Source organism: Myotis brandtii, unplaced genomic scaffold (genome assembly GCF_000412655.1).
Source record: "Myotis brandtii unplaced genomic scaffold, ASM41265v1 scaffold199, whole genome shotgun sequence".
Lineage (NCBI taxonomy): Eukaryota > Metazoa > Chordata > Mammalia > Chiroptera > Vespertilionidae > Myotis > Myotis brandtii.
The window spans coordinates 4767436-4791340 of record NW_005357414.1 but is presented as its reverse complement, the minus strand read 5'-3'; the positions used below and the strand labels follow the sequence as shown (position 1 = coordinate 4791340).

Here is a 23905-nt window from a genome sequence, read left to right as displayed (position 1 = left end):
CCAGGACATCCTTCAGGGCAAACCAGCCAGCCCCCATCCATGCACCAGGCCTCTATCCTATATAATAAAAGGGTAATATGCAAATTGACCATAACAGCAGAATGACTGGGAATGACTGGTCACTATGACACACACTGACCACCAGGAGGCAGATGCTCAATGCAGGAGCTGCCCCCTCATGGTCAGTGCGTTCTCATAGGGGGAGTTCTGCTCAGCCACAAGTCAGGCTGATGGCTGCCAGCACAGCAGTGGTGGCAGGAGCCTCTCCCGCCTCCTCAGTGCTAAGGATGTCCGACTGCAGCTTAGGCCTGCTCCCCGCTGGCAAGTGGACATCCCCCAAGGGCTCTCAGGCTGCCAGAGGGATGTCTGACTGCCAGCTTAGGCCCGATCCCCCGGGGAGTGGGCCTAAGCCAGCAGGTGGACATCCCCCGAGGGGTCCCAGGCTGCAAGAGAGCACAGGCCGGGCTGAGGGACCCCCCTGAGTGCATAAATTTTTGTGTACCGGGCCTCTAGTAGTAAATATAAATGGCTTAAATACACAAATTAAATAAAAGATAATTATGATAGAGATATACAGGGAGGATTCCAACATGGCAGCCGGCAGGACCAGAGTGAGGGAGAGAGTGTGAGTGAGGGAATGAGAAGGCGAGTGTGTGAACCTGCACGTGTGTGTGTGTGTGTGTGTGTGTGTGTGTGACAGTCCAATTGTACAGGAGTCTCAGGGTCGGGCAGTTCTGGCTCTTCTGGGCAAAGAGATGTTGCTACCTCCACAGTCATGCCCAGGGCGCTGCTCTGGCCCCAAGACCTCCCCATCTTGAAAGGTTTACAAGGTCCTCCTTTAGAGGAGGCTGTGGAGAGCAGCAGCGGCTATGTGCTCAGCCTTACACCACCCAGACTAGCACAAAGCCCAGGTGCAAATCCACGGGCACCCCACTCCAGACCCATGCACACTGAGCCCAAAACACTGTGCGTGCCCTGCGCAGACACTGCCTGGACTCTCTGCCTACAGTTAACACCAGTGGGACCCCACACTCCTGTAGCTGACATCTGTGTGACCCCATGCACCCGCAGCTGACACCTGCAGGGCCCTGAGCTACTGCCAGAAGTAGCTGCTGCTATCACCACAGCCACTCCCTGGGTGTACCTCTAGCTTGGCGAGCACACCATCTTGAAGGGGTTACAAGGTCCTCCTTGGGAGGAGGCTGCGGGGAGTGGCAGCGGCTAGGTGCCAAGCCTCGCCACGACCTGGACTCATTTCAGCCTTGGCCCAAACCCACGTGCACCCTGCCACCATCCCCATGCAACCACATAGGTCACAAACCAGACCCTGCATGAATGCTGTAGGCACTGGCGGGACCTCCATGTGCCTGGCATGCACCCAGCCTGACCTGTGTGTCCAATGGGGACCCAGCCTGGATTCTGTGACACCACAGTGTGACCACCACTGACGTGGCAGGACTCTCGCCCCTGCTGTATACTCACCCACTGATACTGTTACTGTGCTGCCACTGCCGCCCTAAAGCCTAGCTGCTCAGTCCACCACCAGGGCAGGGAACAAGAACTGCGCTGAAGGCCAGGAGGTGGATGTAGCCTCTCCTGACATGGACCTATTAGAACTGAGAACCTGTGGAGACTAAAGAGACTGCAGATCTGTAGGTGAGGTGGGAGGGCCTGGGACTGAGAGAGGAGGCCCCTAGGGCACTGGCTGTGGAAACAGCGGAGTGGGTGCAGCAGTGGAAACCTGGGGCTGAAGTCCCTGGATAGAGTAGCACTAGCACAACCTCAATCAGGTTGTCCAGGGCCATAGTGTAGCCTGGGGAGCTCCTCTTGACCAGTGAGTGGGAAGGGCCACACAGTGGAGCTCAGAGCCAGCCTATACTGGAGGGGTCTGAAGGACACACCCAACATTGAATCTGGGAGAACCTCTATTCCTTGGAGGAACATGTACTGGTGAGAAAGGGGACTGGACAGTAGAACCAGGAAGGAGGCTCAGCCCTGCCCAAATGGAATGCAGGAGGTGCCTTCTTTATCACTGTCAAAACAACTGTTCTGACCTGACCTGCAGTGACAAAATGCAAGGGGAAACAGCTTAGGGTGGGAAATCTGTGCCCCTGTAGGTGGCAAAGAGGAAGTGCCAGCAAACCAGGCACAGTTGAGGCATTAGAAAAAGAGGAAGTGCCCCACCCACCCCTCCTAATAGCTACTGCACCATCCCCAAAACGATTCTGATCAAACCATCCTGGGTAAGACCAACCTACCCCTGCAGAGCCCAACTCCATGGAGGAAGGGAGAACAGCTCAGAATAGGGACAATCAAGGCATGAGACTCAAGGCAGATCCAGCCTGTAGGCTAAAGTGGCGCCACCCACTGGACTACTAGGGGCTTCAACCTATCGGACCTCAATCAGGTTGTCCAGGGCCAGAAAGGGATAGTGACTCACAATGGCCTGCACTAGAGAAACTCCTAGGAGGCCCAGGATAGACACACCAAGGGACAAGACTCAGCAACATCAGAGCAAAATCCAGTGAGCTCCACAAACACCAGACCCAAAGGTTTTAGAATGTGTGAATGTGTGCAGTTTTGTTCTCGTGTGTGTGTGTGTGTGTGTGTGTGTGTGTGTGTGTGTGTGTGGCTTTTTTGTTTTTGTTATTATTTGTTTGTATTCCCTCCCTTATTTCCTGTTTTCTCTTTTTTCTTGCATATCTCTAATTTCTCTCTTTCCTTTGATTCTATTCTACTTTTGTCTCTTTTTATTATTAATTTTTTTTCTTATTTTGTTTTTCTCATTTTTTTCTGTTTTACTTTTTCCATCTATATCTGAATATATCCATTATTTCTACATTTTAAATTCATTATTATTATTTCATTTACTTTGTTTTCTTTTTTCTTCCTATACTAGTTCTATTAACTTCCTCCTTGCTTCAATATAGCCATTTCTGCTGCTTTCTTCTTTCTCCATTTTTATTTATATCCCCTCTAACTCTTTCGTGGTGTGTCTTTTAGTAATCTTTTTATTTTTTCTTTTCTTTGCTTTCTTTTTCCTTCTTAGTTTTCCTGTTGCTGTTGCATTGTGTAGCTTGATTTTCGTGGTGTTTTTTGTTGGGTCCTGTTATGTCTTGTTCTGTTATATCAGCACCTGTATAACAGCTGGGATAATGATCTTGGTGTTGAGCCTCACTGGCAGCAAGTTGTAGGGGAGATCCCTCCCATGAATGGGACATTAACAATGAAGTCCAAATTACAACAGGAGAGCCCAAATAGCACACACGAGGGGCATTCCTAGAGCATCCAGCTCAGGAGATCAAAGCGACTGCACCACTGGACCCTTCAAGACCTTTCTACATAAGGTCATCCCACAAAGACTGGGAGGCATAACAGTACTATCTAATACGAAAGAGCAAATACAAAAAGACAGCTAAAATTGTGAGACAAAGAAACAACCCCCAAATGAAATAAAAGAAGGAATCCCCAGAAAAAGAACTAAATGAAATGGAGGCAAACAACCTATCACACATAGAGTTCAAAGCAATAGTTATAAAGGTGCTTAAGGAGCTTAGTGCAAATTACAAAGAACTCAATGAGAACTATAGCAGCATGAAAAAGGAAAAAGAAACCATGAACCAGAACCAGACAGAAATGAAGAATAACATATTTGACATCAATAACACATTAGAAGGGCCCTAAGTGGTTGGGCTTAGTGGATAGAGAATCGGTCCTGGGTTTGATTCTGGTCAAGGGCACAGGCCCAGGTTTTGGGTTCAATCCCCAGTGGTGGGCATGCAGGAGGAAGCCAATCAATGATTCTCATTGATGTTTCTCTCTCTCTCCCTCTCCCTTCCTCTCTGAAATCAGTAAAAATATATATTTAAAAAAGAACACACTAGAAGAATTAAAAGTAGATTGGGTGAGGCAGAGGATTGAATCAGTAATTTGTAAGACAAGGTAGAAATAAATACCCACTTAGAGCAGCAAATAGAAAAAAATTAAAAAGCAGGAAGATAGAATAAGGCAGCTCTGGGACAACATGAAACATAACAACATTCACATTATAGGAACACCAGAAGGAAAGACGGAGAGCAAGGAACAGAGAAACTGCTTAAAGAAATGACAGAAAACTTCCCCAATGTGGTTAAAGAAAATGTCACACAAGTTCAGGAGGCACAGAGCATCCCAATCAAGATGAACCCAAAGAGACCTACACCTAGACATGTCATAATTAAAATGTCCCAAGCATTAAAGACCAAGGTTTTCATTTAAAATTGAAGGTGAAATAAAAAGCTTTCCAGACAAAACAAGTGTAAAGAGTACATTACCACCAAACTTAGCAATGCAAGAAATGTTAAAGGGACTGCTTCAAGAAGAGAGGAGATCATAGGCATAAAGACAATAAAAATGGCAATATATAAATACTTACCAAAAATAACCTTACATTAAATTGATTAAATGGTCCAGTCAAAAGACACAGGGTGACTGAATGGATAAGAAAACATGACCCATATACCTGCTGTCTACAAGAGATCAACCGCAGAACCAAAGATACAGAGAATGAGAGGTAAGGGATGGAAAAAAAAATTCCATGAAAATGAAAAGGGAAAAAAAAACTGGGGTAGCAATATTCATATCACACAAAACAGACTTTAAAACAAAGGCCATAACAAGAGACAAAGAAGACCACTACATACTACTAAAGGGATCAATCCAACAAGAGGATATAACCATGGTAAATACCCAATATAGGAGCACCTAAATATATTTTTAAAAATTCCTAGAGGACTTTAAGGGACATATCAACAGCAACACAGTAATAGTAGGGGATTTTAACACCCCGCTAACTTCACTGGATAGATCTTCCAGACAAAAAGTTAACGAGGAAACAGAGACTCTAAATGATACACTGGCCCTAACCGGTTTGGCTCAGTGGATAGAGCATCGGCCTGTGGACTCAAGGGTCCGGGTTCGATTCCGGTCAAGGGCATGTACCTTGGTTGCGGGCACATCCCCAGTGGGGAGTGTGCAGGAGGCAGCTGATCGATGTTTCTCCCTCATCGATGTTTCTAACTCTCTATCCATCTCCCTTCCTCTCTGTAAAAAATCAATAAAATACATTTAAAAAATAAATAAAAAAATAAATGACACACTGGATCAGATGGATTTAAATGATGTTTATAGAACATTTGACCTCAAAGCTGCAGAATATACATTCTTCTCAAGTGTACATGAATCATTCTCAAAGATAGACCACTTGTTAGGATGCAAAACAGGTGTCTACAAGTTTAAAAAAATTGAAATCATGTCAAGCATCTTCTTAGGTCACAATGGCATGAAACTAGAAACCAACTACAATAAAAAAACTCAAAAACATCAAATACATGGAGGCTATATAGCATATTATTAAACAATGAATGGGTTACCAATGAGATCAAGAAAGAAATTAAAGGCTTCCTGAAAACAAATGAAAATGAACACACAACAACCCAAAACATATAGGACATAGTGAAAGCAGTCTTGAGAGGGAAGTTCATAGCATTACAGGCCTACCTCAAGAAACAAGAAAAAGCACTAATAAACTATCTAAACCTACAACTCAATGAATTAGAAAGAGAACAGGAAGACAAGCCCAGAGGAAGTAGAAGGAAGGAAATAATAAATATCAGAGCAGAAATAAATGACATAGAGTCTAAAAAAAGTACAAAAAAAATCAATGATTCCAAGAGCTGATTCTTTGAAAAGATGATAAACAAGATTGATGAACCCCTAGCCAGACTCATCAAGAAACAAAGAGAGAGAACCCAAATAAATAAAATCAGAGATGAAAGAGGTGATATAACAATGGACACAACAGAAATACAAAGGATTGTAAGCAAATACTATGAACAACTACGTATATGCCAATAAACTGTACAACCTAGGTGAAATGGACAAATTTCTAGAAACATACAATCTTCCAAAACTCAATCAGGAAGAATCAGAAAACCTGAATAGGTTAATAACAACTGAGGAAATAGAAGCAGTAATTTAAAAACTCCCAGCAAACAAAAGCTCTGGTCCAGATGGCTTCACAAGGGAGTTTTACTATACTTTCAAAGAACAACTAACACCTACCTCCTCAAACTATTCCAAAGAATCCAAGAGGAAGGAACACTTCCAAGCTCTTTTAACGGAGCCAGCATTATCCTAATTCCAAAACCAGATAAGACAGGTCAGAGAAAGAAAATTACAGGCCACTATCCCTGATGAACTCAGATGCCAAAACCCTCAACAAAATATTAGCAAATCAGATCCAGCAATAAATTAAAAAGATCATACACCATGATCAAGTGGGATTTATTCCGGGGATGCAAGGCTAGTACAATGTTCACAAATCAATAAATGTGATACATCACATAAACAAAATGAAAGATAAAATAACATGATCATATCAATAGATGCAGAAAAAGCATTGACAAAATCCAGCACCTTTTTTTGATAAAAACTCTCAGTAAAATGGGAATAGAGGGAACATACCTCAAGATAATAAAGGCCATATATTACAAACCTAAAGACAACATAATATTCAATGGGCAAAAACTAAAAGCGTTTCCCTTAAGAACAGGAGCAATACAAGTATGTCCACTTTCACCACTCCTATTAAACACAGTACTGGAAGTCCTAACCATAGAAATCAGACAAGAAGAGGTAAAAAGCATCCAAATTGGAAAGAAGGAAGTAAAACTCTCATTATTCACAGATGACATGATTTTGTAGATAGAAAACCCTAAAGACTCCACCAGGAAATTACTAGACTTAATAAATGAATTTGGCAAAGTAGCAGTATACAAAATCAACATCCAGAAATGGATGGCATTTTTATACACCAATAATGAACTCTTAGAAAGAGAAATTAAAAAGAAAAAAAAAACATTTACTGTTGTAACAACAACAACAACAAAATAAGATACTTAGGAATAAACCTAACAAGGAGGTAAAAGATCTGTACTTGGAAAACTATAGAACATTGAAACAAGAAATACAGGAAGATGCAAACAAATGGAAGCATATACCATGTTCATGAATTAGAAGAATTAACATCATTAAAATGTCTATACTACCCAAAGCAATCTATAGATTCAATGGAATCCCTATTAAAATATCAATGGCATACTTCACACAACTAGAACAAATACTCCAAAAATTTATATGGAACCATAAAAGAACCCAAATAGCCACAGCAATCTTGAGAAAGAATAACAAAGTTGGAAGGATTATAATACCAGATATCAAACTTACAAAGCCATTATAACCAAAATAGCCTGTACTGGCACAAGAACAGGCATAGATCAATGGATCAGAACAGAGATCCCAGAAATTGACCCACACCATCATGGTTAATTAATATTTGACAAAGGAGGCAAGAACATACAATGGAGTAAAGACAGTCTCTTCAACAAATTGTGTTGGGAAAACTGGACAGACACATGCAAAAAGATTAAAATAGACCACCAACTTACACCATATATAAGAATAAACTCACAATGTATAAAAGGCTTAAATGTAAGGCATGAAACCATAAAAATCTTAGAGAAAAAAATAGGCAATAAAGTCTCAGACATCTCACGTAGCAGAATTTTTGCCAATATATCTCCTAGGGCTAGAGAAACAAAGGAAACAATAAAGAAATGGGACTACATAAAAATAAAAAAGCTTCTGTACAGCAAAAGAAACCACCATCAAAATGAAAAGGGAACCCACTGTATGGTAGGACATATTTGCCAATGATATATCTGATAAGGGGTTAATCTCCAAAATATATACAAACTACTCATATAACTCAACAAAATGAAGACAAACAATCCAATTAAAAAATGGGCAGAGGAACTCAATAGGCATTTCTCCAAAGAGGACATATAAATGGCAAGAGACATGAAAAAATGTTCAAAGTCACTAATCATCAGAGAAATACATATTAAAACCACAATGAAATATCACCTCACACCTGTCAGAATGGCTATCATGAAAAAAATCAACAAACAAGTGCTGGCAAGGATGTGGAGAAAAGGGAACCCTAGTAAACCGCTGGTGGTAATGCAGATTGGTGCAGCCACTTTGGAAAACAGTATGGAGTTTCCTCAAAAAATTTAAAATGGGACTTCTGTTTAACCCAGCAATTCCACTCCTGGGAATATGTCCTAAAAACCCTGAAACACCAATCATAAAGATTATATGCCACCCCTATGTTTATAGCAGCATTATCTATAATAGCTAAGATTTGGAAACAGCCCAAGTGTCCATCAGTAGTTGAATGGATAAAAAACTGTGGTACATTTTCACAATTGAATTCTATGCAGCTGTAAAAAAAAACACAAAAGATCTCTTACCCTTTGAGACAGCAAAGATGGACCTGGAGACTCCTATGCTACATGAAAAAAGCCAATCTGAGATAGACAAATATCACATGATCTCACTTATTTGTGGAATCTAATGAACAAAATGAATTGACCAACAAAATAAGACCTGAAGCATGAAGTCATGGAACAGACTAACATACCTCAAGGTGGGGATTGGGGGGATGAGAAGAGATAAACTAAAGAACTTATATACTTTTATGCATAACCCATGGACACAGGCAATAGTTTGGTGAAAACCTGGGAGAGTGGTAGGGGCTCAGAAGAGGGGGAGTTAAGGGGGAGAAAATAGGAGACATCTGTAATACTATCAACAATACAATACTCACACACACACACACACACACACACACACACACACACACACACAATACAAAAATAATGAGAAAGGCAGTTTAGAGTTAAAAGATGGAAACATTTATCATGCAATGTTAACCAAAAAATGTAGGAATGGATAAAGTAAACTTCAGGGTGAAGAAAATTACCAAAGACAGAGAGGGTTGTTACATAATGATATTACATAAAGGATTCCCCAAGAAATCTTAGTACCAAACAACAGAGCTTCAAAATATGTGATCAGCCCTAGCTGCTTTGGCTCAGTGGATAGAGCATCGGCCTGTGGACCAAAGGGTCCCAAGTTCGATTCCGGTCAAGGGCACATACCTCGGTTGCAGGTTCCTCCCAGCCCAGGCCCTAGTTGGGGTACTTGTAGGAGGCAACCAATCACTGCGTTTCTCTCACATTGATATTTCTGTCTTTCCCCTCTCTCTTCCACTTCTCTAAAAATCAAAGGGAAAATATCCTCGGGTGAGGTATATATATATATATATATTCATATTCACACTGAAAGTGAAAATAGAAAAATCACTATTTTTAGACTACAACACCACTCTCTTACCAACTGATAGAACATCTAGACCAGTGGTTCCCAACATGGGGCACACGCCCCGCAGGAGAGCAATTTGATTTTTAAGGGTAAAGTTCGAGAATGAGTTATTAACAGTGAATTTTTTGCATTTCCTATGGTTCTAGGGGCTTCATATACAGTATATAAATATATATTGTGGCATATTTATGCATTTCAGTTGTCCATGTTTTGAAATTTTGCTATTTTTTCATATCATTTCATATTATTTTTTAAACAATTTGTTAGTGATTGCTTCCTCAGTACTTTAATTGTCCTTTTGTTCTGTTATTTTTCTCTTTCATGGATTCCATGTTCTTTGGAAGCTTGTTTAGACCAAGTTAATGGCCTTTTAGGCTTCCTTCACATGAATAGGAGTTCACTTTTTGCATAATAAGAATTATATGTCACATGGGGGGGGCATCAGGATTTTAGAGATGCTTAGGTGTGGCATGGTCAAAAAATGGTTGGGAACCACTGATCTAGACAGTAAATCAGCAAAGGCATAGAAGAACTTAGTGAAACCATTAATCATCAGAATCCAATTGACATTTATAGAATACAACTAATAAAGCAAAATACACATGCTTTTCAAGTGTCCGTGGAACATATACCAAGATAGACCTTATCCTGGGCCACAAAACAAGCCTCAAATAATTAAAAGAATAAAAATAATATAGAGTGTGGTCTCCAACTACAATAGAATCAAACTAGAAATCAGTAACAGAAAATAACAGGAAAATCTCTAAACATTTGTAAATTAAGCACATCTAAATAACCCATGGATAAAAGAGGAATTCTCAAGGGAAATTTAAAAAAATACAATGAATTGAATGAAAATGAAAATATATCATATCAAAATTTGTGCGATATAGTTAAAGTAGCGCTAGCAGGGAAACTTCATAGCAGTAAATGTACACATTAGAAAAGAAGATGGATGTACAGCATGGTGACTATATTTAACAATTCTGTATTATATATTTGAAAATTGCTAAGAAAGTAGATCCTAAATTCTCATCACAAGAAAAAAATTTATAACTATGTGTGATGATGATGTTACACTTATTGTGGTGATCATTTCACAATATATACAAATAATGAATCGTTATGTTTTTTTAAAATATGTTTTATTGACTTTTTACAGAGAGGAAGGGAGAGAGATAGTTAGAAACATCGATGAGAGAGAAACATCGATCAGCTGCCTCCTACACACCCCCTGCTGGAGATGTACCTGCCCTTGACCGGAATCAAACCTGGGACCCTTCAGTCCGCAGCTAGGGTGAATCGTTATGTTTTATACCTGAAACTAATATAATGTTATGTGTCAATTATATCTCAATGAAAATTTTAAAAAAGTTTCCAATCAATAATCTAAGCTCACACCTGAAGAACCTAGTAAAAGAGCAGAATAAATCCAAAGCGAGCAGAAGAATGAAAATAATAAAGAGCAGAAATAAATGAAATGGAAAACATACACAATAGAAAAAAATCAGTGAGACAAACAGTTGATTCTTGGGGGGAAAATCAATAAAACTAACTAACCCCTAGTAAGAGAAAAAGAGAGAAGATACAAATTACCAGCAACAGGAATGAAACAGGATATCACAACACACCAAGCAGACATCAAAAGAATACTATGCCTACAATTTAATAATTTAGAAGAAATTGACAAACTCCTCAAAAAACACAAACTACCACAACTCACTAATATGACGTAGATAATTTGAGTAGCCCTATAACTATGAAAGGATCTGTTCTCTACCCATGAGTCCCAAGAAAGGATGCTGGGTTCTCTGTAATACCTATAATAATCAAAAGTTTGTTTTGTTGTATATTGATGTGTAACAGTAAAACTTCAAAAATCACAGGTCGGTTAAATTAATACTCCTAGAAACAAATCTCCAGGTCCAGATGCTTTCACTGGAGAATTTTACCAAATGCTTAAAGAATTTCTTTCAGAAAATAAAAGAGGACAAACACAAACTTATTTTATGAAGCCAGTATTATATCCTAACAAAAACCAGACAAAGATAATATAAAAAATAAAACTTTCAGAACATTTTCCTCTTTAAATATGAGTGCAAGAATCCTTAAAATATAAGCAAATATAACTCAGCACTTTTAAGAGGATTATATACCACGATCAAGTGAAATTTATACCAGGATGCAAAGTAAGTATAATATTTGGAAATCAGTCAATGTAGTCCACATGATCATCAACCAATGAAGAAAAAGCATTTTTTAAAAATATGTTTTTATTGATTTTTTTCTTTTAGAGAGAGAGAAGAAGGGAGAGGGAGAGATAGAAACATCGATCCATAGTCTGCCTCCTGTACGCCCCCTGCTGGGGATTGAGTCCAACATCGGGCATGTGCCCTGACCTGGAATCCAACCAGCCTTACCTGGAATGGAACTGGAGACCTCCTCGTACATGGGTTCATGCTCAATGAGCCACACCAGCTGGGCAAGAAAAAGCATTTTAGAAAATTCAACACCCAGTCAAGGTAAAAAAAAAATTCTTAGAAAAATATGAATAGAGGGGAACATAAACTTTATAAAGAGCATGTATAAGAAATTACAGCTAACACCATACTTAATGGTGAGAAACTAGATGTTTTTCCCTAAGATTGGGAAAAAGCATTGATGCTTGCTCTCATCACTCTTATCCAACATAGTACTGGGAGGTGGAGGGGGAAAGACATCTAGATTGGAAAGAAAGAAAACTGTCCCTATTTTCAGGTGACTATGTTGAAAGTCCTAAGAAATCTCCAAAAATACTCCTAGAATAAGTGAGTTCATCAAAGTCACAGGATACAAGATAAACATACAAAATAAATTATATTTTTACATACTAGCAATAAACAAGTGAACACTGAAATGAAAAATACAGTAACATTTACAATCACTTTTTAAAAAAGAGGAAAAAAGACTTAGGTGTAAATCTAACAACAGGAAAAGATTCCAGTTGAACAACACTTCTGTCTTTTTTTTAATAGATGAAAAGACATTTTACTATATAACATAGAAGTGAATATATCTGATTACATTTTCCCAAATGAGAAATGAGAAACAGGATAGCATTTTACTGGAAATCTCAATATCATCTGTCTTTTGATGTGTATGATTCTGTCCACGAGGATACCAACGGTGCTGAGTAGTAAGAACATTTTGCTAAGTTGTTCTATCATGGGTCCTTACTCAAAGTGTTCATCTTTTTCTTGTAATCTGGTTTTCAGTATTTGATTCTGTGTTTTTTCATAATTATGCACAGGATCTGGCCGAGGGATAGGTTTGGTGTGTTCATATGGAATATCCAAAGAAGGATGGTAGCAAACTATCGTCCTGCCATCAGATGTCAAAGCAAGTTCTACTTTGCAATTATAGTCATCTGGAAGAGAAGAGTGTGTGGATTTATGACAAACACAATATAAAGCTCCATTTTGGATTGGAAATAAATGTTTCAAGATAGTTCTGTTTGATATCACCCATTTCACTGCTGATATGGCCATGGTGAAGCAAGATGCTTATCAGGTGGTATGGAAAAAGATTTGAAGAGAAAATGCTTTTAAAATTTGCTTTTAGGCATACCTATTTTCATGCCTTGACAGCTGCTCACCTCAAGCCCGCCATCTTGCCTCCAGCCAGGTCCTAGGAGACCAACACTTCTGTCTTTTGTAAAAACATGGAAACAGACAATAGTGTGGTGAAGGCCTGGGGGGCGCGGGGATTGGTGCAGGGTGGAAGGGGTCAATGGGGAAAAAAGGGAACATATGTAATACTTTCAACAATAATGATAAATTTTAAAAATAAAATGTTTGTGAGAAAAAAAACATTTTCCAAATCCTTGGGTTAAAAAGGCCCATATAATACATTGCTATGTTTGGATATTGTTTTTTTTCTGACTAAAAATGACATTAACAGACAGGATATACAGATGGCAAATAAACACAGAAAAAAATGTTCAATATCATTAGAACTTAAGGAAATACAAGTAAAAATCACAATATGTGATCATTATTTGCAAGAATGGCTAAAATGAAAAACTAGTTCTAATACCAAATGATAGTGAAGATACAGAGAAATTGGATCACTCATACTTTCCGAGGGGTATGTAAAATGGTACAACCACTCTGGAAAACAGCTTGGCAGTTTCTTTATAAGACTGAATATGCAATTAGCAAATGACCCAGCAATTGCACTCTTGAGCATTTATCCCAGAGAAATAAAGACTTATGTTCACACACAAAAAAAACCTGTACACAAATGTTTGCAGCAGTTTTATTTTTAATAGCCAAAAAGTGGAAACAATATCCAGCCATGGGAAAATTGTTAACACAAACTATGTACATCCATACTATGGAATAATACTATGCAGCAATAAAACAAACAATTGATAAACACAACAAATCTGGATGAATCTCTAAATTATGCTGAGTGAAAAAAAAGCTATCCCCCAAAGATTACATACTTTATGATTCCATTTATACAGCATTTTTTAAATGACAAAATTATAGTAATGGAAAACATATTAATGTTTGCCAGGGTTAAATGGGGATGGGAACAAAGAGAGATGGGTGTTGCTATGAAAGGGCAAAATGGGGAATCCTTGTGGTGACAGAACTATTCTATATCTTTGCTATCAATATCAATATCCTGGGTGAGATATTGCACTATAGTTATGCAAGATGTTAACACTAGTAAAAAATGGGAAAAGGCTTTCTTTATTATTTCTTACAAGTGCATGAATACCTACAATTATGTCAAAATAAAAGGCTTAATTTAAAATAAAATATTTATCTGACTGGCTTATTTCACTTAGCATAATGCTCTCCAGGTCTACCTATGCTGTCACAAAGGGTAAGATATCCTTCTTTTTTAAGGCTGCGTAGTATTCCATTGTGCAAACATAACACCACTTTTTTATCCACTCATCTATTGATGGACAATTAGGCTACTTCCAAATCTTGGCTATTGTAAATAATGCAACAATGAACTTGGGGGAACATATATTCTTTGAATTAGTGTTTTTGATTTCTTTGGATATATTCCCAGAAGTGGAATTGCTGGGTCATAAGACAGTTCCATAAGTCAGTCATAGAAATACAAGTACCATATGATTTCACTCATATGTGGAATCTAATGAACAAAATAAACTAGCAAAATAGTAACAGACTCATAGATACAGAACACACTGACAGCTGTCAGAGAGGGGCTGGATGAAAAAGGTGAAGGGATTAAACAAAAAAAGGAACCTAATAGACACCAAAAACAGTATGGTGTTTACCAGAGACGGTAGAAGAGGGAAGGGGGTATAGAGGGGATAAATCATGATGGAAGGACAGTTGACTTGGAGTGGTGAACATATAATACAATATACAGGTGATATATTACAGAATTGTACACCTGAAATCTATATAATTTTATTAACATGTCATCCCAATAAATTCAATAAAAAAAATAAAATTAAAATATTTTAGTATCTATAAAACTCTTACAAAAGTAAAAAGCAAACCAATTGGGAAAAACACTTCTTATATCAATGACAAAAGCATAAGCACTGTATTAGAAAACTGAGCAAAAGACAGAGAATTTTCTCTTTCTCACATACACACAAAACACTCAAATACAATTAATCAATAAATAATTTGAAATGTCAGCTTCACTAGTAATTAAAAATATGTAAATGAAGATGATGCTGATAGTATTTTCTGAACTACCAAAGCTTAAACAACAAACACAAAAAAATATTCAATGTGCCCTAGCCAGTTTGGCTCAGTGGATAGAGCGTTGGCCAGGTTTGATTCTGGTCAAGGGCACATGCCTAGGTTGCAGGCTCCATCCCTAGTGGAGGGTGTGCAGGAGGCAGCTGATCAATGATTCTCTCTCATCACTGATGTTTCTATCTCTCTCTTCCTTTCCCTTCCTCTCTGAAATCAATAAAAATATTCTATATAATAAAGAGGCAATATGCAAATTAACCTTCATGCCCTCACAAGATGGCTGCCTACAACCAGGCCAGCAGGGGGGTTAGTGAGGGACAACCAAATGACTGAACAAGCAGGCTGCGTGGGGCGACCAGGCCGGCAGTGGGGGTTAGTGAGGGACGACCAAACAACTGAACAGCAGGCTGCATAGGGTGACCAGGCCAGCAGGGGGGGCAGTTGGGGGTGACCAGGCCAGGAGGGCAGGCAGTTAGGGGCGACCAGGCCGTCAGGGTGGAGAAGTTAGGGGTGATCAGGCTGGCATGCAGAGGCAGTGAGGGGCGATCAGGCCGGCAGGGGGGGCATTTAGGGACAACCAGGCAGGCAGGCAGGTGAGCAATTAGGAGCCAGCAGTCCAGGATTGTGAGAGAGATGTCCGACTGCCAGTTTAGGCCTGATCTCCGATGGGTCCCGGATTGGAGAGGGTGCAGGCTGGGCTGAGGGGACCCCCCCTCCATGCACAAATTTTGTGAACCGGGCCTCTATATAACATTGCAGGGGAATGTACACCTTTATAAAAACAACAAGATAGGTAACATTTATTAAGTGCCTGTCACATGTCAGGCAAGGTTCTAAGCATTCTACCTATATTAATTTATTAAATCCTTTCAACCACCCTGTGCTCAGTACTTACAAAGGGACAAACCAAATATTGAAAAGTTAAAGCAATTTGCCCACCGTCATAGAACTAGTAAAATAGAGCCAAGAGTCAAACATTTATTTCCTAGTTGTTGTTGTTTTTTTAATATATTTTATTGATTTTTTACAGAGAGGAAAGGAGAGGGATAGAGAGTTAGAAACATCAATGAGAGAGAAACATTGATCAGCTGCCTCCTGCACACCCCCTCTGGGGATGTGCCTGCAACCAAGATACATGCCCTTGACCGGAATCGAACCTGGGACCCTTCAGTCCCCAGACCAACGCTCTATCCACTGAGCCAAACTGGTCAGGGCCCTAGCTGTTTTTTTTTGTAATCACAGATATGTATTACAGTCAAACCTTGTGTCTTGAACGTCTCCCATCTCAAACAATTCATTTCTCCAACAAGTTGTTCATGGAAAAAAATGTCTTGGTTGTAGAACAAAACTTGGGTTCTTGACCAGATAAGGAGTGGTTCTCAGGCCACAAACAATGAAGAGAATTCGAGAGCATGTTAACATCTCAGGAAATTGTGCTGTGAATATTTTTGTGGGATTTTTTGTTGTTGCTTTTGTTGCTGACCAACTGGACAATTAACACAATTTTAAAACATAAAGTGGCCATCAAAAGTGCTGATATTGCTAAGAGTGTGAAAGTGCTCACAAAACAATGATTACAGGCAATTGAGGTAGAAAAGCTGTTGCTGATGTGGATAAACAAAAACAGTTAGCCAGTGATAGCATTTCGGAGGCAATGATACATGAAAAATCAAGATGCTGCATGCTGACCTCCTGAAAGACACCTAAGGAACGAGTGCTGAAAGTGATTTAAGGCTAGCAGGGGGTGGTTTGATAAATTTAAGAAGTGTTTGTTTATATATTAAACAGTACATTAGACATATACTGTATATAAGAAAGGTTAAAAAGGAATCATTTGGGGGTCTGGAATGGATTAATTCAATTTACATTATTTCTAATGGGAAAAAATGATTCGGGGTTTTTGAACAAATCACATCTTGAACTGCCGTCGGGAACAAAATAAGTTCAAGAACCGGGTTCCACAGTATTTCTATCATCGAAAATTCATTTGCACACAATTAAAATGGTGCACCCCTAAGATAGAGACCAAATATTCTAGCATCATAATTATTTAAATGCTCCATCTTGCCATATTAAGCCATCAAAATTAGTATTATTAGCACTACTACAAATTGTAAATATGTTATTTCTATATTATCCATAATCTAAAAAATATATTTCCTTTGTGTTTATTTCTGAAAGTTCTGAAATCATTATGATGAATATCTAATTTAATAAAATAACTATAAAGTAAAATGTATTACTATCTCAATATTATTTCCCAAGTTCTAAAATATCTGAGACATCTATAATAAAACCAAGTTTGTATGTCTTATAAACCAGAACTCTTTATTAACCGCATTTTGCTTTGGCAAGATCTTAAATATCTTCTGATTAATGTTCAATAGAGGATAAATTAATTTTACTGAATACTATTCTTTGTTTTTTCTGTCCCCCCCCCCCCCCCAATCCTAATTATTTGGGCACTGATAACCCATGCATATGTAAGATGTATCTACTAGCCAAACTACCCTTCCCCAACCATGCCATATAACTGTCATTATTATTTCAACATTCCCTAAAATTTTATACTACTCCAAAGGTATTCTTTCCTATGTTATTTTACCTTCTGATAAATTTCATTTCAGAAGTTGTATTTTTAAAAAGGAAAACAGAACATATCATCAGATAGTGAATAAGAATGTATTTGCTAAATACAACCATTAAATGACTGAATAAAACATTTCAATATAACTCTGCCAATCTGTCCAGACCCATGGTCAGCAAACTGTGGCTCGCGAGCCACATGCAGCTCTTTGACCCCTTGAGTGTGGCTCTTCCTAAGCCTTAGGAGTACCCTAATTAAGTTAATAACAATGTACCTACCTATATAGTTTTAAGTTTAAAAAATTTGGCTCTCAAAAAAAATTTCAATCGTTGTACTGTTGATATTTGGCTCTGTTGACTAATGAGTTTGCTGACCACTGGTCTAGACTACTGGTTCTCAGAAGATTGTAACTTTTCCCAAAACAAGCATTCCTTGGTCCCTAATCTAAAAGTGCAAAACCAGAACCAGCAGTTTGGACTTAATTTCTATCACATTTATCAATGACACTAACCTCCAACAAGAGAAGTGAGTCATACTCGGATTTGAAGCAATGAAACGAGAATCTCAAAATCAATCTTGAATACTGTGCTTCTCCATTAGAGAGCAAAGTTCGAACCTAGACTGTCTGCCGAGATCGAAAGGAGCAATTGGTTGTACAGCAATTGTTCCATGATGCCTCAGTGGCAGGAATGAGGGATAATCCTGCAAATGCTGTTGCTTGAGCTTTCTTCCCTGTGGAGAAACTGGTGCTCCCAGTCTGAGGTGCACTTCCCCCATTAGTGAGAAACCTGTGGTAGTTCCAGACTGAGTAGCAGAGGTGATATCAGAGCCAAAAGCAAAAGGAGTGAATGCTGTTACCAGGTGTGATGGGGCAATGCTTGCTTCAGCATTAGTAAGGGTGCTGGTACCCAGTCCAAAAGCCCCTGTAATCACTGTAGGTTGTATTCAAGCAGTATTGCCAAAGTTTGATTTTGGTACACTTTTTTTAAAAAAATATATATATTTATTGATTTTTTTACAGAGAGGAAGGGAGAGGAATAGAGAGTTAGAAACATTGATCAGCTGCCTCCTGCACACCCCCTACTGGGGATGCGCCCGCAACCAAGGTACATACCCTCAACCGGAATCAAACCTGGGACCTTTCAGTCCGCAGGCCGACGCTCTATCCACTGAGCCAAACCGGTCAGGGCGGTACACTTTTTTTTTTTTAAGTAGACACATTAAGTGGCAGCAAAGTTACATAGCTCCTGTCAAATTATGTTTTAAATTTTAACAGTTTACATCCATCACCATTTAACCTCCTACACCATCCTCCACCTCCTCTCACCCCCTCTCCGTGCCAACCCCCCTCCCCCCAGCAAATACCACACTGTTGTCCAGGATGGAGAGTTGACTTGGGGTAGTGAACACACAATACAGGGTACAGATGATGTGTTGTGAAACTGCACCTGAACCTGTATAATTTTGTTAACCAGTGTCACCCCAATAAATTCAATAAAAAGGAAAAAATAAATACTAACAGGTTACAAAAATGCTGTTTTATATTATTTCCTCTCAATATAGAACAAAAGATAACCAGATATTAAAACTTTAAGTTATTAGATAGCTAAAAGAATAGGTGAGAATTACAGAAAGAATACTCCAGCTTTCATTAGGCTATGAGGTACTAATGAAAGAAATGGCTGGGTCCAACTAGATTCACATAGAAAGATATTAAAAGAGTGCTCCCTTTAAAATTCTGAGATGCAGGAGGGAAGAATGCATAGTCAAGGTCATTATAATGATAAATAGATAAAGATCTCTCTAGAGAAAGACACTTAATAAGCCAGCAGCCTAATTCCAAGATGATATATGTCCAAAATTCAGTGAGTACTCCTCCTATGGCTCACATAAAATGAAGGGACACCACAAATCAAAATTCAATGTGCCTTGTGCCTCAAATCTAAGATGGCTTCAATTTATAAGACTGTATTGGAAATGAGTGGCGTAATTCCAAATTGTTGACTTAGAAATAACATGCCATCTCTTTACCCTTTCTGTACTCTAAACTGAAAGTTTGTCTTTGAAAGGCGACTAGAGCTGTATCCACCAAAAGAATCAAAGGGTAGCCCTAGCTGGCTTGGCTCACCGGATAGAGCATCGGCCTGCGGACTCAAGGGTCCCAGGTTCGATTCCAGTCAAGGGCATGTACCTTGGCTGCAGGAACATCGCCAGTGGGGGGTGTGCAGGAGGCAGTTGATCGATGCTTCTAACTCTATCCCTCTCCCTTCCTCTCTGTAAAAAATCAATAAAATATATTTTTAAAAAAGAATCAAAGGGTACTGGTCTTATCCTAGGAAAATCTAGTTGCTACTGGGGCAGAAGTTGATGTAACTGGTGTTCCAAAGCTGAATCTTGTAGTCTGGCACTGTGTACTGAATGACAACAGGCCATTAGAAGATGTACTTGTAACTGGTCGGGATGGAATCCCAAAATTAAACCCTGCTATACCAGGTGTGGAGGAGGTAAACCTGTAGCTGAAGTGGTGGTTGTTCCCTTTGTGGAATCAAGTGAACCCACCTGTAAGGGTATCAGTTCCTCCAAAATTAAACCTGTTCACGACCCCAAACCCTAAATGGGGGTAAGAGAGGAATGGAAGAAAAATTGTTTAGAGATCTCAATTAGACCTCTAAGATGGTGGATCAAGACACATTGGAATCACTCTCTTGTACTCCAAACTCCTAGAAATAACAGTTTAAAAGCACTTAATAAAAATATTTTGCAAACGCCTAGCTGGCGTGGCTCAGTGGTTGAGCGTTGACCTCTGAACCAGAAGGTCATGGTTCGATTCCCAGTCAGGGCACATGCCTGGATTGTGGGCTTGATCCCCAGTGGGGGAGTGCGGGAGACAGCCGGTCGATGATTCTCTCTCATCATTGATGTTTCTATCTCTCTCTCTCTCCCTTCCTCTCTGAAATCAATAAAAATATTTAAAAAAAATATTTTGTAAAAATACAAAGCAGAGTTTTTGAAGAAAGAATATCATTTGTTAGGTGCCAGAAAGAAAGGGCATTTATGTCAATCAACAGAATTGAAGCTATTCTGTCCAAGGGGGTGACTTGAATGAGGTGTGTGCCTTAATCAATAGAAATATGCTAAGTTGTGTGTACCATTTGAAGCCATAGGGTAAAGCCATAGGTTCCTCAATTAGCAGAGACCTAGTGAAGCTTAAATCTGGGAAACATCTATAGGACAATGGAAAAAGCAATGGAAACATGCAGGAATCCCAAACTGGTACAGAAAATATACATAGGTGGCTCAAATTCCATTTACCTTTGAGGAGTGGAAACTTCAAGCTAAGATGCGAACATAAAAATTGGTTAGAAGCTGATGAAACCTTCAGGGCCCAGGTAAGTATCCCACTTCCTAGATCACACATGGTCATAAAAAGCCCCCAGAAGATTAACTCATACACAAGAATTACAAAACATCTAAGTAAGTGGTATATAGACCCCCCAAAAGAATTCTTATCCAAGGAGTTAGAAATAATAAAGCAATATGTATGGCACATTAAAATATATGTTTAATATGTTCAAAGAGCTCAAGAAAGAAAAACCATCCTTAAAGCCAACAAGTGAATGTGAAAAAGAACCAAGAAGTCCAAGAAATGGATATCAGTATTAGAAATAAAAATGCTCAAGTGATAGATTTAAATAGTAGACTAGATAGAGTTTTAAAGAGAAAAAATTGAATAAATTATAAGAGAGAACAGAAGAAATCTGCCAAAACACAAGATGGACAAAATGATAGAAAGAAGAGAGAAATTAAGAGATAAGGCTAAAACAAAAGGTAAACTTCAATATATATCCAGAATGAATGTCAGAAGGAAAAAATAGAATGGCAGAAACATTATTCAATGAATTAATAAGGGAGTTTACTAGAACTGAAGAAAAATGAGTCCTCACATTAAAAAAGCCACCAGTGCAAGAAGGCAACCCCTCCCCACCACTATATACACATGCATACCTTTTATATACAATATATTGAAACCCTAGAATATTAAGTACAGAGAAAAAAATCTGAATATTACCAGAGGGGAAAAAACCATCCTATCTAATAAAGAGGGAATATGCAAATTGACTGTCACATCATCACAAAGATGGCAGTGCCCACAGCCACAAGATGGCGGTGCCCAGTTCCCTCAGCCCCGCCAGATTCCCCCAGTCCTTTCAGCCCTGCCATGGGGGTGGCAGGTGCACAGTGTGGTCAGACCCGCCCTCAGCCCCCCAGCCACCCAGGGCCAGCCTAAGGTGCAGGCAAGCCTCGGATGGTGGCTACCCAGCCGCCTAGGGCCAGCCCGAAGCGCAGGCAAGTCTCGGATGTCAGTTGCCCAGCCGCCTAGGGCCAGCCCAAGGCGCAGGCAAGCCTCGGATGTTGACTGCCCAGCCAATGCCCGAGGCGCAGGCAAGGCTCAGATGGCAGCTGCCCAGCCAATGCCCGAGGTGCAGACAAGCCTCAGATGGTGCCTGTCCAGCCACCCAGGGCTGCCCAAGGCTCAGGTAACCAGGGCAGGCTGAGGCTTGCACTGCCGGCACTGGCAGCAGCAAAGGTGTGATGGGGCATTGCCTTCCCCTGATCACTGGGTCACCTCCTGCCCCTGAGGGCTCCCAGACTGTGAGAGGGGGCAGGTCGGGCTGAGGGAACCCCCCTCCAGTGCATGAATTTTCATGCACCAGGCCTCTAGTTTACCTAATAAGGAGTAACAACCAGAATGACAGCAGGCTCTTCATTAGCAAAAATAAATGTTAAAAGATGATGGAATAATATCTTTAAAACATTAAAAAAATCGTTGTATATTTATATTCTATCCCAATCAAGATTTATACAATGGGATGTGACTAAAGATCAATTTTCACACAATAGCTCTGAAAGAAAATTCTAAGAAATCAGTTTTAAAAAACCCCCACACATTTCTTCCATTTAAGAACCCCATTACTTTAATGCACCAGTAAGAAAAGAAAAAACACCAACCTGTCACAATTCCTTTCTATCACTTAATTTTTTTTATACTTTTGAAAGAGCTCTTTTCAATGTAGACATAGATTTTAACCAAACATGCATACATTAAGAAAAAATATTCTGAATCCAATTTTCAACTCAAATTCCTTGAGATTTTCTGTGCCACCAGGAGCATTGTTGATGCAGTATTTCTTCAAAGAAATCGTAAGGGAACTAAAAGCCATTTTCACTATCTTTCAAGCCAGCTTTGCAAATGTGTAGACTAGCCTTTTTTCTCCCACTTCAGCATAATCAATAACTAAATCCAATTCACCATCTCCTCCATTTTTGCCTCACAATCATTGGTTTCTAGGACCTAAAGGTGATACCTTGTTAGCTCAGGGATTTTTCACCCAAGCCACCAATTACACAAGTTTTCATTCTAGACATTGTGATATTACAGGAACAATTATGATGTCACAACTGTCACTTGGTCAAAAGGGATTGCAAGATCCATCAGTTATTAAGACTCATTTTAATTTCAGAGATGTTAAAATATGAAAAACCATACCTCTTAAAAATTGAAACACATTATCTTGAATAGAGTTAGTATGAGGGTATAAGTGAACACCTTCCCAAGGACAATATTTATCTGAACATGTTAGTTGACATACTTGTTAAGTCATATACACATTTTAAAACTTTAAACATGTAAACTCTAAATGGTGATTTCAAGTGTAATAACTCAATCCTGGAAGGCACAAAAAGGGAGACATTCTGGGTATTTCTGTATTTAGTCTTATATTCCCAAAGGTACCACTCTCCTGAGATTATGTTATTATAAATTATCCTATATAATAAAAGCCTAATATGCTAAGTGTCCAGTCGTCAGGTTGGCTGTTCAACAAATCAAAGTATAATATGCTAATGATGAGAGGCCTGGTGCATGAAATTTGTGCATGGAGGGGGGGATCCCCTCAGCCCAGCCTGCACCTCTCCAATCTGGGACCCCTTGTCGGACATCCCTCTCACAATCCTGGACTGCTGGCTCCTAATCGCTCCTAACCTGCCTGCCTGCTTGGTCGCCCCTAACTGCCCTCCCCACTGGCCTGATCACCCCTCATTGCCTCTGCGTGCCAGCCTGATTGCCCCTAACTTCCCTCCCTGCTGGCCTGGTGACCCCAAACTGCCCCCGCTGCAGGCCAGGTTTCCCTCAACTGCCCCCTCCCTGCCAGCCTGGTCACTCCTAACTGCTCCCCCACTGGCCTGGTCACCCCTTACTGCCCCCCTGCTGGCCTGGTCACCCCAACTGCCCCCCTCTGCCAGATTGGTCACC

The 23905-nt window shown here is 39.6% G+C and overlaps 1 protein-coding gene across 4 annotated transcripts in view; it reads right to left on the bottom strand.

Moving 5' to 3' along the window:
* LOC106725928 (nuclear pore glycoprotein p62-like) overlaps window positions 1–23905 on the bottom strand; it is a 69913-nt gene that overhangs the window by 32728 nt on the left and 13280 nt on the right. Inside the window, exon 1 of one of the 4 annotated variants that reach the window (XM_014538842.1) lies at window positions 11688–11731. The exons of the other annotated variants lie outside the window; for them this stretch is intronic. Within the exon in view, the coding sequence (XP_014394328.1) occupies window positions 11688–11718 (31 nt within the window). The 5' untranslated portion in view covers window positions 11719–11731. Of the gene's footprint in view, window positions 1–11687; window positions 11732–23905 lie in introns of those variants that run through there. 4 annotated transcript variants of the gene reach the window in all.